This window comes from Pleurodeles waltl, chromosome 3_1 (assembly GCF_031143425.1).
Source record: "Pleurodeles waltl isolate 20211129_DDA chromosome 3_1, aPleWal1.hap1.20221129, whole genome shotgun sequence".
Taxonomy (NCBI): domain Eukaryota; kingdom Metazoa; phylum Chordata; class Amphibia; order Caudata; family Salamandridae; genus Pleurodeles; species Pleurodeles waltl.
Window position 1 is genome coordinate 1,971,334,714 of NC_090440.1, and position 17,904 is coordinate 1,971,352,617.

A 17,904-nucleotide genomic window follows, 5' to 3' on the forward strand; every position below is an offset into this window, starting at 1 on the left:
GGCTCCCTTCCTGTTTCCTTCAAAACTGGGCAGGTCACCCCTCTGCTTAAAAAACCCACTGATGATGCGAACGATCTCAACAACTACCGTCCCATCACTAACCTACCCTTTCTTGCGAAAATCACAGAAAAATGTGTAGCGAAACAACTCTCTCGCCATATCAAGGAAAATTATCTTCTTGACAATTTCCAGTCCGGCTTCATTCAAAACTGCAGCACTGAAACAGCCCTGCTGCTAGTGATTGATGACGCGCTGCGGATTCTCGATTCAGGGGAGTCTTGTCTTCTAATTCTTATTGACCTTTCTGCAGCCTTTGACACTGTCAATCACAACACTCTCCTTAACACTCTTCAACAGAGAATGGGCATGGAGGGCACTGTGCTCAAATGGTTTGCCTCCTTCCTCTCTGATAGATCCCAAATGATCAAAATAGCGAACAGTCTTTCAGCTCCTCTAGCGGTCAGTCAAGGTGTTCCTCAAGGCTCTATACTTGCACCCACACTGTTCAATCTCTATTTAGAACCGTTGGGAAATCTCCTGAGTAAATCCGGGATCCACTATCATCTATATGCGGATGACACTCAGATCTACCTTAAGGTGGCTTCCACTCACGATCTCTCCTTCCTTAGCTCTACTCTCGACTCCATTCAAAACTGGATGTCAACTCATCAACTGATCCTGAATCCCTCCAAAACAGAATTCCTCCTCCTCTCCTCCTCACTTTCTCATCCCCCAGTGCAATCATGGATGGATCAGATCAATCTAATGAACAATAAGCCCATCATTGTCGAGAGCGCAAAATCCCTTGGTGTCATACTCGACAAAAAACTCAATCTACTCTCCCACATCGACTCCATAGCAAAGTCTGCTCGACACCAACTGCGCCTTCTTTGGGGGATTTGTCGCTTCTTCCCGGAACACGACCTTAAAACCCTGGTCCAATCGCTGGTTCTCTCCAGATTGGACTACTGCAACTCTCTTCTTACTGGCCTTCCCAAATCCCACCTTTCCCCCCTGAAGTCTATTCTCCATTCAGCAGCTCGTTTCATATATGGGGCCAAAAGAAGCGACCACATCACACCCATTTTATCCACCCTCCGTTGGCTTCCCATAGAGGCAAGATCTATCTACAAAACTGCATGTATCACCCACAAAGCCTTGCACTCCTCCTCCCCTCACTACCTGGTGAATAAACTGAAAAACTCTGGGGGCTCCAGACCATCACGTAATGCAGAAAAGTTATTGCTTGAACCTCCCATTTTCAAGAAGGAAAGATCGATGGCCCAATCCTTTTCAGGCAACGCGGTGAGAATCTGGAACTCACTTCTACCTCAGCTTCGGACCACCACCTCTTCCCAGGCCTTCAAAACTGACCTCAAAGCTCTCCTCCTTCAAAGACACTTCCAAATTTAATTCAAGCCCTCTGTTTTCTGAAGAAAGTCCTTCCATTATAGGAAATTCTGTTCTCCATGCCTATAGAAGTGCCTTCCCAGGGTGTTTTTGTGTTTTGAGTATCTGCCATTTAATGCAGTAGTATACCTCTACCTGTATTATGTACTCGTTTGTAAAATGCACACTGCACCTTTCCCTTTACAACGTATCACTTGCTACCTCTTATATCTTGTTTGCTTTTGATACATGCACAACGGCCACCACTGCCTCATGTAACGTAACTATTGTTTTAGTGTTTTGAGTGTCTACCATTTATTGCAGTTTTTTTACCTCTACTCGTACTTTATTTGCTCTTGTAACCTGCACACATCACTTTTTCCTTTCGTAACGTATCGTTTGCTACCTCGTGTATTTTTTTTGCTCTTGATACTTGCACAATTATCACTATTGCCTCATGTTATGTAACGTTTGTTTTTGTAACAGGCTCACTTGTAATTCTTCTCCTCTTGTATCTTTACTTTGCCTATTGTGAAGCGCTCTGACACCTTAGGGTAAAGTCCGCGCTATATAAAAACGCATTAAATAAAAAATGCTAGATGCCAAGCAGTAGGTCAGTGTGGCAACAAGGTGGTACTCGAACCGGTTTTACGTATTAAAAGGCTAGTGTCAATAAACGCTACGAGGTCCTTACAGAACTGTCCCCGCAGATCCTGCAGGACACTGCAAGGTAGTCACCGGCCTGGCTTGAGCTCAGGAACTTGGGTAGCAAACCAAAGAAAACGCCCGGCTGAGAGTCGTCAACAGACCGTGACGGTGCGAGTGCCATAATTCTCGCACCCGTTATTTATCCTTCATCCTTCCCTACTGTTCCAAACGGTAGGCAGCGGCAGCCTAAAAAGATCCGCTTGTCTAAAGTCAGCAGGACGTCACCTCCGTGATTGACAGACCTCAAGCAACCTCTAGCCCGGCCCACCCAGTTCCAAACTGGGAGGCACCTGCAGGCTGTAGGAGGGCTGTTTGGCCAGAGGAACGTGTTGGCTCCAAAGCCAATCAGCATTTCGGAATTCTGGGCAGTTCAGTAGGATTGGCTGAGCTGCACGGTGCTCCAATCCTAGATCGTCTTACACATAGGCAGTACCGCCCTCACCCAGACGACTCCCTTGAACATGTTTAGTTGTGGCATTGGTTGTTGTGCGTCGTGAAAGTGTTAGCATTGTGGGCAAATGATATCCGTTAGGAAATGAACAACGGGCGACGTACATTAGGCTGAATTTTCGGACAGTCCGACTAAGAAGCAGACAGATGGTTACGTTAAGTCGTGGATAAGGAAGCGACCTTTGTTTTCCCTGTCAGCCCGTGTCTGTGGATGTCAGTATGCTTTGCAGTGAGGCTTGCCAGTCCCTGGAAACAATGGAGCGACCCACATACTTTTTACTAGCTCAGCATGATTTATAACTACAGGATGGCTTTTTGAGAAGCACCACCATGCTGAATCTATGCCCCTTCCCCACAGCAAGGAACGCTTATGGATTCCAAAATTAGGAACTGAAGGAAAGCACCTGTTATCTCCTCTTAGCGCTGTGCTTGCCCTCACCATGGTCGGTGCCCCTTGGTCTGCAGCCTCGTCTGAGCGCTGTGCTGCGTTGCCCGTGTTGGAGCGGAGAGAAACCGTGCCGAGACCCTTAAGAGCGCCGACATCGCCTTGTCACTGATGGTCGTCTGGCCTCACGAGCCAGTGCTCCCTGATGATGGAGGTGGTCGGAGACTTTGAGTACAGCAGAAAGGATCTCATAGGGCATGGAGCCTTTGCTGTTGTCTTCAAAGGTCGCCACAGGAAGGTACTGCACTGGGTTGGTGTGTTTGGCAGTTGGGGGTCCTAGTGTGGACGGGCATGCTGAGGGATATTTAAGGGTTTGTAGAAGCGATTTGATGGTGTGGGTTATAAAAGGATCTAGTAGGAGCCATGGAATAGCTTTAAAACGAGTTGTCATGGTTATGTGAGAATCTTTTGAAAACTAGGAGGTGCTCTGATTGGCACAAAGCAGGGATTTGGATATATAACAGTAGACACACTGTTTAGTGCGTTGCGCGGTTAATATATTTTTCATTGAGCAGCAGGAGTGCGGACAACTATTAGGAAAGATGTAGCTTGAAAAAGCTGACCGTGATGTTGCTAGATGTACTCTCTAATGTTTGTTGACCGTGATGGGAGCTTTGGAGCAAAAGTTGCACGAGCAACGTTCTGTTACATTGATTTTACATAATACACGATTTATGTTTTGGAAAGCAGATATGTGCTGGCAACAGATTCCCTGTTTCTGAGATCACTGATTGGCCTGCACTTGCTTTGCATGTTCTGATGTAGTCCACCGGGCTTCTAGGCCTTCTAGTCGCAGGGGAAATGTAGCTTGCGGCAGTATGTGTTGTGCTACTCATTGGTATTAGGCAGGTATGCACCATGCTTTGCTTGGAGGCGTTTGCATTCGTGTTTGCATTTACTTGCAGATTTCCTTAACGTTATTCATCATCTTTTAGTTCACGATTAAACTATAGATTTTAACCAACTCTGTAGTATACTTTGTTAACTTGTGTTGATGACAGACAGAGTTGGTGCTGATGGAGACACAGGCTCTGTCACCCTTTTTCCCTGGCCCATATACAGCTGCAGCAGAACACCCTACTGAACTATCTTCCTGCAAACACTTCATCTGATAGCAGGTAATCTGAGTGCCCGTCTCTGTGCATGTATTTTGCTCCTCTTTCAGGTGGGTACATCTCGCCTCACAGTGATGACATCCGGTTTTCTTTGATAACGACCCATTGGTTCCAGGCAGTAAGGCCATGAACTTGTGTGACGAATGACATTGCGTCTCCGGTGTTTACATATTGAATGTTTGTCTTTCGGTGGCTGTAATATTTAGAAGCATTTTTTGCCACCAGTCTTGAATGCTGCTTTGTGTGTATGCTGCTATGGATCTATGTGAATATCCATTCTGTTGAGGTGGAAAAGGCTTAGCCACCTGTGCCATTGAGGGCGCTTGTTTTTTCCTTTCACTGGCTTAAGTTCTTCCTCAATGGTAATATCCTCAACGTTTTAATTACATCATGGGTTCTTTCATTTATTCACTCGGTGCTTATCAGACTGAAGTGAATAGCATTGAATCCGCCATCGTCCCAAACCCTGGAATGTAGAAATCACACAGGAGTATTTAGTTTGCTCTTATGAGCCAGCCTAGTTTGCGTAATACCGCTTTGCATAATGATAGTATCAGAAGGGCCCTTCCTACAATAATTCCGCGTACTGTAGCACTTTCCATTGTCTCTATGTACCTACCAGAAGTAATAAACAAAAGTGCAGTGTTAACAGCGGTACTGTCTGCACCAAGGGAGTGATCCATATTATCTACCTTGGGATGTCTGTGTGTCACACAACACAAAGCACTTGCTTCAACTGGCTATAGTAAAAAAAAAACAAAAAAAAACAACAGCACTCTGTCATGGTTGTTGTACCAGAGAGGATCCTATTACATGTATACAAGCTGTACTTATATCGCCTTTGTATTGCACTCCTACTCTTGTACAGCGATCCATTGCTTTACCACTAGCTTTGCACTAATTAAGTACTAGGTCATAAGTAGTGTGCAGTGTTTGAGACTGCGCACAGCATTTAAGAGGTCAGTGCTTACAGCACGTGTACCTGCCTACTGTACACATATAAGTCGATCACTGTCTATGGGAGCACCGAGCAAAGAACTAAAATGTAATGTCTGCGGTCAGCATACAATACAAATAGTCTACTGTTTTCAGCCTGAATTTGCCTCCAGTGGGAACATGATACAAACAGTGCACTGTTTACAGTCTGTCTAACTCCACCTTACATTAGTACGTGTACAGCGAGAGCCCAGTTTTCAATTATTGTAGCCCAGACTTCTCCAAGTTCTTGAGCTACTGATAGCTCTCCGACTACCTGTAAATAGCTCTTCTGAATGCAGTGCAGCCTACTAAATACGAAGGCAGGCCTGCCAACTCACACGGTGCCATCGTGTGACACACAATATTGGCTCCCTTCATACAGTCACCTGGTGAGGAGCCAATATCACGCAATGGCAGAGAAAACGAGCTAAAAACCACTGTAAACAGTGGGTTTCAGCTCGTTTTTGGAAGCTTTTAACTGCCGACTTCTATTAATGGGTGTGAAAACACCACGGAACATCCGCAGCAGCCTCAGCAAGTTTTTTTTAATGTATTTTTTAAAAAAAAATATTTTAGAGGATGGGGTTTGGGGCTGGGGTGGTGGCAAAAGTGGTTCTCGGCACAAGTTCATGCCCCCTTCAAGGCCCGCCTCCTCCTCCTCCTCACTCTGAGATGTTTGGTGAAGTTGGCCGGTCTGCAAAGGTGTTGGTTGGTTAAAATAATATAAGTAAAACAAAATTCAAGGTGAGAATGTGTACATTTTCAGAAACTCATTAGTGGAGATAAATGACTGAATTTCCGAATTATATTTAAAGCTGATATTTCAGTGCAAAATCCTGATGAGCTGGGATGACTTATTCTTAACATTGTTACCTTTGTGTCTGGGATATTGCAGCTATGGCTTCTACCTGTTACTCACCAAGAGGCATTCCACATTAACAAAGACTTCTAGACATTACTGCTTTCTAACATGCCTGATGAACTGAGGTGATCACTGCCAGTAATCTTGCAAATGGTGGCCACTAATTTAATTTTGTTTGATGTTCATACTATTACAGCATTTATAATATTAGTAGCTCAGGATGATATTCATTGATCATAAGTAAGTCTTATTACAGAAAAGGTTGGAGACCCCTGGTATAGCATCTCCGCACCATTTGATGATTTCCAGAGTATGAATTTCCAAAATTTCCATTGCAGACTGGAGTCTGGTTTGTGATTGTGGGGGTGTGCAGTCAGTATTGTGAGATGGGTGGCCCATCTCAATCAACACAGAATAAGCAAAACCCTTCCTGCATCAGGCTCTCTGTCAGTTCTATTGAGTTTCCAGTCTTTGGGAGGTTCAGACCAAAGGGTTGAGCCAAACTACATCATTCTCTCTCACCATCTCTCTCTCTCTATTGGTACACTTGCCCATTACCCAGCAAATGTATATGTATGTACATAAACATAGTTTGAAGAGTTTACATTCTGTGTAACTACCTGCACCAAGCATTTTGTCATAATCCCTTCCAGAGGCTCACAGGGCAAACAGTAGGTAATGGGCCCAAACATGGGTTTTTGACCTTTTACTCCTGATGTCCTCGGGCCAGACCTACTACGTGGACTCTGAGTAAATGGGTCAAGTACTACTCCTTCAGCACTTTACTCTCAGTAGTAGCGCGAGTTCAAGCAGTCCAACCTTCTCAGGATGGAGGTAGGTGCAAGGTGTACACAGACTCACAACTCAGGAAAACATGCAGCAACTTTAATAAATTACTGTACATCTCGATACTTGCTTTTATGAATAAAAGTCGTTTTTACATGATAACACAAAGTATATTATGGCACACAACAAATAATACATACAGTCTTCATAAGCCTGGCACTCTAGCATTGTCTGAGTAAGTCTTTGTCCCACTTTGCTGTCTAAAGATGGTGGTTATTCTCCATTCATGTGTCTCAAAATTCAGGTTAGGCCCTACTAGTAAGAACAACTTTCAGAAGTTCTATTATGGCTTCTTAAAAGTCATTGTCTCAGCACCGTAGGGTTTTTAGTCAGAGCAAGTGTCCCCAAAGGCTTGGTTGCCTGGCAGTCAGTCTTACCCACTCTCACTGGAGCTGCTCTTGGGCACCCCAGGAGTGCTTTAGTGGCCCAGCAGTGAGCAGAAGTCTGCAAACTGCAGGTTAGGCAGTAGGTGTCCACAACACTCCTTGGATCGTGTGGTAACATTTTCAGAGTCCGGCTCCAGTTTCAGGTGCTTCTGGGTTTGGGCGACTTAACCGTTGCCCTGCTTCCACGGGTCATAACCTGCTCTGCTTCACAGTTTTGTGTTGCTCTACATAGACAGCCCTTTCTCTTCACCATTGCCCAACAAGGCATACAGGTGTCCCAAACGGTGCAGTCTGGGCGTGGGGCCATCCAAGTCACAAAACTGCATAAGTTGATGGCCCACTGCTTGTCACACTATGTACCAGTGTAAATGTCTTTATCTTCACCGCGGCTCCCACCCTCGGGGTTGCAAACAGCACACATATGGCGACAGCTGCTTTGGGTCACAACACTGCATGGGCAATGGCCCTCTTCTTGTTCAGCTGTGCACCAGTATTTTCACCATGGCTCCCATCTGCCATATGGAGGTCACATACAGCAGCATTTAGGTGGACGGCTGGATTGGTGCAGTGGTCCTCAACCCAGCAGGAAGACTAGCAAACCTCAGCCCACAGTCCTGGTCAAAACAGGCAGAAGTCATGCTGATCTTCTCCACAGAGATGTACTGTTCCAGTTTGATAGTTTTAGGAGGCTCAACTTCCCTTTTTATAATTTGTTTTCAGACACAGATGTGATTTAGTTTCTCAGTCTTTGAAGCACATGTTGTTTGCCGGGTGGGCGGGGGGGGGGGGTGTGGAGGTGCCCACTACTTTGTCCTGCCCTTTGTCCAGGAAGTAGTCTATCACAGATGAGTGATTCCAATCTCTCTCCCCCCCCCCAAAGAAAATGTTACTGAGTTTTTCATTATACACAAAAGTGCTCACAACCCCTTCTCCCTTGTAATTTATAAGAGCATTCCTGTGGACTTAAGGTGTGAATTGCCACAACAGTAGCAATACAAAGGCTGAGAAAGATTACATTATCACACATTGCTTATTAGGCTCATAAATTGACAATGGGGTCTTCATTTAGGCCACAAAACGGAGTGACCTCAAAGATCAGTGGCAGTCATATATCAGGCCTTTGCCCAGTAGGTTTTCCACCGGGGGTGTCGTTGTGTGTCCAAATTATGGTACATATCTGTGAGGTTCCATGTCAGTTTCTCTATGGTGATCAATGTCTATACAGGCTTAAAAAAATCATAAAAATGTTACTAGACTTTCAGGTCGAGTAACTTGAAAAATCTACTCAACCCAACCGTAATGTATTGCACCTGGAAACGGGTCTTAAATTGTGTGATCCTAGGCAAATATTTTAGTTTACAGTCACCTTTTTCTTCATTCTCACATGAGTGCACCATCAAATATGGGAGCTCAGCATTTCTGCTGTACAAAAACTCTTTTGTTTGAATGAATTTGACTAAACATTTGCTCCATGTATAATAAGACTCTAGCCCACATATGGAGGACAAATGATCCATGGCTTGCCTTTTAGTTTACTAATAGCATTGCCACCAGGCAGGAATGTTTCTCAGCTTATGTTTAAACACTCACTTTTAATAAATATATTATTAAAGCATGATGTGGTAGCACCTGGTCATTTACAGACAATACATTTCCAAGAAATTTCCAAAAAACTTCCCACCTACTTGCAAGTTTACAGATAGAGCTATATAGTGTATTAACAATAATCTGTGAAAACTGATTTTCAGAAAACATATTTATCCTTTGCACATCACCAAATAAAATGTTCTGAGTTGTGTTCATCCCATTGAAATGTTTTTTTTTCATCACACTGAAGTGCAATAAATGGGCTTTCATGACTACTGAAATATATTTAGAATTGTTTGTACCGTTGGCTTAGTTATTTAAATATTGTGTGCTCAGAAAAACCTGACATCCAGCAGCCTTTCAGTTCACCTTACAAAATCCTGGAACTCTGCATTCAGAAGGAAAATTAGTTGTAATAATACAAACTGACTTTTGACCTCTGTCTTTGATCACAGAGCAAATGTGACACATTAAGAACAAGAATTAAAGGAGTCTTTATTGCTACTGAGCAGAACACCTGTTTTGTCAACTCGCCTGAAGGGGCTAGGAGGTCCTAAAATAGCTTGACCTGATAAAATATGACTCACCAAAGTGAGTGGGCAAGTGGATTTTACAAGGCCTGCCATAGTTTGCCTGCTCATTCCTGCACAGAAGGAACAATCAAGGTTCTCCACTGCAGCACCAGGAATTGCTTATCCCCAGTATTAAGCTGGGTATTATTCTTCAGTCTGCCTTAGTTAATACTGCCATTTCTGCTGATTTAGGACCCAAGATTATGGTTGCATGGTCATGTTTAATTGGGTATCCTTTTGCCTCTTAATATAATTGAGCATCTCTTTCCAAAAACCTGCGAATGTAGAATATGACCACCACTTATGTATGTAGCCACCTTCCCATCGACAGTCCCTCCAGCACAACCCATCAGTTGATCCATATATCTGTTTCAGTTTAACGGGTGTGACACACCACATTTCCATAATCTTATACATTTCTCTCAGGCTTCCCTGGGGCTAGGGCGGCCAAGGACCATTAACTGCTGTTTTCTGTAGGGCCATTCCTTATCAGGTGGTGCCTTATTTAGGAGGGCATAAATATTGGAAATTAAGCCTTTTGGGCTACAGTATGTGGTGAACAATGCCTCCCGAGTTGCTAACAACTGAGTTGGTGCCATTGTATTGACCAGATGAAGGGCCCATTACCGTAACTGGAGATATCGCAAGCGCTCAGTTTTATGTAACTGAAAGCCCTGCTTACATTTTAGGAATTCATCAATTCTCCCCCTCCTGAAGCGGTCCCTAAGAATTCTACACCCCTCCTCCCATTGCATGAACATTCCTGTTACATTTCCTGTGGAGAAGGCTGCATTACCTAAAAGGGTGGACGGCAAGGTTGTTAGCCCCACCATCTCTGGTGAGATTATCCCATATATTGAAAGTTATCTGAAGGATCTCTGAGAAGTAACATAACACGGTCCTAGCACGTTTGGGGAGCCAAGGGACAGCCCAGAGAGCCCTTCCCAGAATCGCCCCATTCATATAGACCTAGTGGCCTTCAGTCTTGTATTGGGACCATTCAAAGAAAATGCAGATTTGAGCTTCTTGGTATTATTTTTGCATATGTGAGAGGCCAAGACCTTCTGACCTCCAGGAGACTCTCATAATTGCTCTTGAGACGCATGCTTTATTACTGGTCCAAATAAAACTGTCTCGCTGAATGAGCTTCATTTCTCTCTTCGAGAAGTTAAATGATAGCGCTTGGAAAAGATAGAGCAAGCAGGGTAATATCAGGGGTATGGAATTCCTCTAGCCCGACTCCCAGAACATATTGTTTGGGGTCAAGGACAACAAGTTTTCATGTTAATTTTGATCTTGGGACAAGTAGGCCCAGCCCCCTGCAGCACAAACCGTTTGGCTGCCAGTTTATAGGGAAGAAAACTTTCTGCAGTTGAGGTAATATTTGTGTCCATATGTTAATGCAGTTCAAACTTGTATGTATGGTTCATTAATGCATTATATATTCGAGTGAGCGCTCTAAATAAACGTTGTAAGGGCACACTGCAGTATTAACAGTGGTTCCAGTAAAAAAAAAACATGTGCACACGTTTGAAAAGTTTAACAATATGAGACTACTTATAATGCTCCCAGAATGTTCTCTGAATAGATGCAAATGTTTGCAAAAGCTTGTAAGCAAGATTGACGATTCCTTGCTTTCAAAGTAAACATTTTTGCAAAAAATGCAAGTAGGAAAAAAAAAAGTTTTGCTAAATAACTGTGAAATTTTAGGTACAATTTCTTTGAAGCATCATTTAGTAAAATGTGTTAATGCATGCTAGTATTTCCAAAAATATTCATAATGGAAGATCAGTGTAACCATTTTCAACAAGATTATGGGAAGCATGAAAATAAACAGGCACTGGCAAAGCCAACCAATCCAACATTGGTTGTCTGTCAGTCTTTTGGTTTTGCGTGTCTTGTTTTAACATTGCTTTTGTAACATTTTATTTTTGTGGGAGCTGTCAAGCTCTCATCGTAGCAAATATTGCCAAAAAGCTAATAAAGTTTTTTGGTCTCAAAAAGCACACATTGCCACAGTATTTCCTTGCACTGAACAAAACTACTTTGTGTGCCAATATGCTCCTTGTGGAAGAGCAGAATCCTATCACTCACAGTAAAGCTAATCTATAAATGGATAGAGAGGGAAAACGCCACACCTAATTAGGGGCCTCATTCTTAAAGAAAGTCACAAAAGTGCACCCATGACATATGTCTTTGAATTAGTGGCTTTAATAAAATAACTTGCAGACGTAGACCAGGAAATCATACTCCTAGAAAATATTTGTGAACTGTATTTTAGCACGTGTAGAAATTAATGCGAAATTCATTGCTCATGCAAAAATCCATTAAGCGTTTAGAAGTTCACTTTCCCTCCACCCACTTTTTTTCCCAGCCCTGGAAGAGCTTCTACTTCTGCCCTTTTCAGGAGTAAATTTCCAACCTTCTCACTATAGGTAAAAATTAGAGAATAGCTGGTGAAAATTCTTAAAGCATGCAAGTTAGTAGGTTTTCACAGACTAAAAGGCTTTTCAGCCCTGGAACTATTGCCTCCTCTATCCCCAATATGTAGATCTGTGGAAAGGTGGCAACAAAAAGTAGAACTTGAACTTGCTAGTAGTCAAGCCCTAGTACAGTATTAGCTCTGGCATAATTAGAGAGGTTATTATAATGGCTCTTACATAATGAGATTTCTGCCATAATTTGTTGCCGCACCACATAGCAGCAAAGGGACAAGTAGATAATTTTACAGGACAAGTAGAATTAAGAGGCAACCTGTCCCATGGACAAGTAGATAATTCAGTAAATTCCACACCCCTGAATATGTTTTGTTTAATGACCGCCACCCTGCCTAAGCATTAAAGTATAGATGTTTCCACCTGCGGAGGTCATTCCTGATAATGTCAAGTAATCAGGGATAATTGGCTGCATAAGCAAAACAATATGGGGCCAAAGTTGACGATTTACTTTCACATCTTGGGACCACTCTACAATAAGTAACTCTGATATAGCCTAGTTCACCTTGAACACAGACATTCTCCTAAACTTCTCCATCAGCTCCATCACTTGGGCGATTAATTGTAAGGGATCCTTCAGAGATAGGAGACTATTGTGAACAAAAAGGTGTATGACATGCTGATCCACTGCAAAGGACATTCCTGTTCTTTCTGTGCGGCTTCGAGTGGCTCAACTGCCAAAACAAAGTGGTGACAACAGGCATCCCTGCTTGGTCCCTCTTGAGATAAAACATTTGGCATAGCAACTCTTTCTCTGCTTTTTCCGTTGCCTATAGGTTCAATTTGCCTTTAAGGCAGACCATGGCCCGCAGGTCCTTGGGAGAGCCTAGCTTCCTTTTGTTTTCTAAGTTCTGCTTCTAATGTGGCCCTGTGAGTATTGCCAATATCCGTTGCAGCCACACCTTCTCAATTATACACTGTCCCCTAAAGATTGCCTTGAAGGCATCCCAGAGTGTATTAAGAGTAACAGCCCCTGTGTTGTTTTCCTTAAGGTACTGCATGATTGTTGTGCTAATTTCCTGCTGAATGACCCTGTCTTTCAGTAAGGACTTATCAAACTACCACACCGGGGCGAAGCGAAAGTCCAGTCCAATGAGTCCCAAGTAACCATTGCTTTGACCAATGTCGCTATTGCGCTATGTGCCACAGACTTTTTAGCTTCACATACGTCCTGTGTTCCCCCACAGCTGATCCAGGTGGGAATAGGACCAGTGTGCATGAGAGAAAAACATGAATTCCCCTTCACCTGGGTGTTTGCCTTGCCAGATGTCTACCAGGTCATAGTCCCTAAGTCCCTAGAGCAATTCTTTGGACATGGGGCCCTACAGGAATTTATCTTGGGTATGCCTGTCCAGTGTCCTATCTGGGACCAAGTTAAAGTACCCTACCCAAAACAAGCTACCAGTTCCCCCGGCTACATAACCAGTTTAGAAGATGATGTTCTTGGTCCTGGTTAAGGGCATAGACATTTAGGCTATTATAGGGCCTCTCCCAGTGTTGTCCTGCCAGTTTCATATATCTCTCCTAATTTTTATTCTTGATCACTCGCCCTACTTCATATGTGAAATCCTTTGTATTAGGTTTGCGGTCAAAAACTCCTTCCCCATTTCTTGCTCTTTGTGGAAGCATAGATCTGTGTGAGGAATAATGTGTGTTTCATGAAGGAAGTGTCTGTGCCCCTCAGTGTTTCCTATAAACAGACTGTCTGGGCAAGCCCCTCTCACTGCCCACCACACTTTGTTGCTTAGTTGAGAAGTTCAGGCCTTTTACATTCCAAGTTATTAATTCAATCATCTAACTGGAAAGTAAGCGTGGCTGAATTTTGCTGTGGCCTGATCTACACGATTCTGAGGAGAAGATACACTTTCTTCTGCTGCTAAAAATAGAGGAAACCCAACTAAGTCCCCTGCGAAGGTCTAGCAAGTCAACTACCCTCCTATCTCACTCCCATCCACCTAACCGCAATCCTCTGGAATTGCACCCCACCCCCCCAAAACTCCCTGGTCAGATGTCAACCTCATCGCCCACCCAAAGTGGGAGGGAACAAATATGCCCTACACAGTGAGGAGTTGTGCTGCAATCAGCTATGCTTTCCCCTGCTACTGCACTCTAAAGAAGTGTAGTGTGCAAGATTGCTGAAAAGGCTATTGGTCACCCCACGCAGGCTTATCTCCCCAGTGAACCATATCCATCATCTAATAACATTCCAGTGGCAACATAAGTTCAGCCCATCACAACAGATATCATCTAAACCCCTTGCTAGTACAAAAAGGTTGCTTGAATTCGACTCTAGGATTGTCAAGTCCTTGTGTTGCTCTGGTATTATGTTCTGTTAGGACCTTCTATGAATCTGCGTACATTGACATAACTTGGAGGGTGGTGGTCAAGATTTAAAGTTGCATTCTGGTGGCCGGTTGGTCATGTCTGTTGTTTTTTTTTTTCTGATAAACTAAGTTTCCCCTCTGGCATTATTGTTGTCAATTTAAATTGACAATTATATAATGCCCAGTGTCCATTAGTGTAGATTGTTGCGCTTTCACTAGTCCATTTCATCCGCGATGTGGCAAGATATATATATAATATATAATTAATAAATATATATATATAATATGCCATGTGTGCATCTTTATAGATGCTGAAAAGAGTTTGCAGGATACCTTGACTTCAGAGCCACTTAGCAGGTCTGCAGTGTGCCTATTCTGTGCCACCATTCACCGAAATCTGTGACTTCTTGAAGCCACCATTTCTCAGTCACTTCCATATCTACAGTGCTCTTCAGTTCTTCCTTTGTGTTGACTGGTATAAAAGGCACTTTCTAGCTCTACTAAACAGCCCTCTCTTGCTCATAGCTGCTTACGATAGTGCGTTTAGGGGTAAATGCACGTGCATCTTGCTCTGCTTATTTCATATGGTCCCTGTTCTCTGTGTCTGGTCTTTTTCTCTGATTAAACAGTGTTACCCGTTAGACACTGCCTCACTCTCAAATCAATCACCATTGAAGGTGGTTTCTTCTTAAGCCAAATATTGTTCATATGCAAGTCTTGAAGATGTTGTGACAAAGGAGGAGTTGCCAGTGCGTGTTCTCCAAAGAGGATCGGTTGGCATCTTAATTCTTCAGCCATTTCATAAGTCGGACTGAAATGAGAAGGACACCTTCAGCGTGGCAATGTGGGGCCTGAAAAACTGCTTCAGGGTTGGAAAATGCTATTCTCGATTCTGTGAGTTTTGAAAGGGTGGGTGGGTAGAGGGTAATTATAAAGAATAATCGCAGTGAAGCAGCACCCTGGAGAGTTGAGGGGTGTGTCTGATCTTCTCTAATGGTGATGTAAATGATGATGATAAGTCTTAGTCTGGTTCAGTTTGAGGTAAGGGGTGGTGCTTGAATTGGATGTTGCTTTACATTGTGAAGGTTTTCAGATAGAGTTTGATACAGTGGATTTAAATGTGGAAACTGGCAAGGACGACTCAGAGTGCCTATATGCAGAGTTTGAAGTTGGACAGGAGAACATAAGATGTACCTCACAATGAGACCATTTGCCCGGAGACATACGTGGAAAGCAAAATTCAGGGGTCCTCACGTTCATGAATTTCAAGGGGCAACATCTGCTGTCATGCACTTCTCCTTGAGGTGCCATTCACATGTCCATGCTCGCACTTTCTAATCCAGGTTTGACACAGTTTTGTATGGTGACTCTTGAATACCTACAAGACATCGCTTTTTTAAAAATGACTCTTTATTGAATGATTTGAAATCATGAAAGAAAACAGTTAATATCATGTGCATATCAAATGCAGTGTGCCATACAAATATAAACCTTAAACACTGTAGGCAAGGTTCACAAGAAGCTTGGTCAGATGCGCACATGCCAAGAACAAAGAAAACAGCGTAGAAAGAAAAATAAACTTCAGACAGCAATGCATGACACATGGGATATGCTAAGGGTATGGTGCGTATCACAGTCTGTGACCATGTTGGGGGATCCAGCCTCTGCTGCCGATGGCAGGGAGCACATCCAGGGGGTGTCACCACAAGGTTTAACACTAATGCCTGCTGGTTATCCCCCGCCTCATTACAGGCCAGCTGTCAGTCATGGCATCTGCTAGTCCGAATCATTTTCCAGTGCCTGTAATATTATATCTCACCCTGTGATATGTGTCCTTGTCCAGTCTGATAGCGCAGTGGTTGCATCACACCGCTCTTGGCCCTCACCCAGCAACTGAGCTCATGCTTCCAGGCTAACATCAGAAGAGGATATTCCGATATTCCAGTACATCTTGATTGCTCACTCCACCAAGGCAAGGGCCAGGTCTATATAAATGTACAACTGACTTTCTGTCTTGGGGCAGGGCATCAGGCATGTTTCAGTCTGGAAAGTGTGCAGTGTAGTGCATTGTCACGTCATCTAGTAAAAAAAACAATCTGCGTGGTCTGAGCAGCATTGGGGGCATGTATGCAACACAGTGATGAACATCATGTGTAACTGTGAAGGGGTCAAGTATGTGCAGTGGATGTAATTGCAACAGTTTCAGTCATGCATTCCTTGAAATCTTTGGGATGAGACTCATAACTTGATGCCAATCTGCATCGGTAAGGTCAGTCTGTAGCTCTTGGCTCCAGCAATGTCTTAAGTCGAGACTGAGCTGGCCCCTACATCTATCTCAGTGTGCAGTACACATTTGTAATCTTGTGCATTGTGGAGTTCCACGTCAGCAGTGTTTGCAGTGCTGGGATTTGTGGAGCTCCACAAAGGAGAGGCTGCCCCCTCACCCAAACAGTTGTCCTAGAGTCACTACGGAAGCACGTCTCCACTGCGATTCATGTGCTGCCCCCCAAAACGTATCGAAATTGGGCAAACACCAAAGAGGGAGATCTGACAAATATGTTAACTTGCTGCCCTGGTGGCAGAGATATCAGGAACAGCACTACCTAATTACACAGAACAGAAGTGGTAGTTGCATACCACAGTGGGTGTCCAAAAAGATTTCCCTGAGCAACAACGTTCGAGTCACCTTAGGCCACAGGTACCTCGCCTCAGGCAGCACTTCTGGGGCAGTGCCCATCATGAACCATTCAACTACCTAGCGGAGCAAGTACAGCTTGTAGTGCGGAGTGCCCAGACCACCTGCCACCATAAGTAAAACAGTTTCTCCAGGGCCACGCAACACCTGCCCAACACCCAGATCAGGTCAGAGAGCCAAACATAAAGATCTTGGAACACCATGTATGGCAGCTGTCAGGAGATTTTGGCAAACAGGTCCAAGAGTTGCGACAGGGCCACCATTTTTGCCAGTGCATTATGACCCATAGGTGACAGTGGAAGCCTCTGCAAGAACACTGGCTGAGAGTGGGCCCACCCTGCCCAGGTTTCCCTCGAGTACGTTCTTTATACACATGGACTCCCAATTATTGGACGTTTTGCGGAGCAACTGGGACTGCATGGAAACCAGATCATTTTAGAAAGGCCGGGCACAAGTGTAACAGGGGGAAGATATAGGATTTCTGTGTGTTTACGTGGAGTCTCAAGAGCACACCGAAGGAGTCAAGGAGTCTCCGGATTAGTGTCTGGCTAGTGGTAACGTAGTTCAAGTAAATCAGAGTGTTGCCTGCGTTTAGAGTTTCTGTGTTCCTGACATGTCATCCATAGCATGTTCCTGCCACCTTTCCCTCACACACCACACACCCGGGGCTCCATTGCAAGGGTGAAAAGCAGGAGTCACAGCAAACTACTTGGGAGAGTGCCCCTGTAAATCAGCTGCTGTTCACAGTACTCCCGTCTAACCCGTACCTGCACTGTGTATACCACCCAGATCCAGGCTCAACTCCTCCCCATATCCCATATGGTGGAGGACTACAAAGAAGTACAACCACAGTAGGCTATCGAAGGCCGTCTCCATGTCCACCGAGACCACCACCTCTCAGGGAGAGCCACCCAGTAGCTCATCCAAAATGTGGAAGAGGCGTCTGATATTCAAGGAAGTGCTCCTTCCCAGTACATGTTCGCACTGGTCAGTGGTTTTGTGGCAATAGTCCGGGGTGAATGTGATTCACTATGGTCTTCCCCAGGGGCTTA

At 44.1% G+C, this 17,904-nt stretch overlaps 1 protein-coding gene across 1 annotated transcript in view; it reads left to right on the forward strand.

The window, feature by feature from the left end:
• The first annotated feature begins 2,541 nt into the window (after nucleotides 1-2,541).
• The window catches only part of ULK2 (unc-51 like autophagy activating kinase 2), a 360,264-nt gene continuing 344,901 nt past the window's right edge, over nucleotides 2,542-17,904 (forward strand). Inside the window, exon 1 of the mRNA XM_069226356.1 lies at nucleotides 2,542-3,230. Within this exon, the coding sequence (XP_069082457.1) occupies nucleotides 3,138-3,230 (93 nt within the window). The 5' untranslated portion in view covers nucleotides 2,542-3,137. The remainder of the gene's footprint in view (nucleotides 3,231-17,904) is intronic.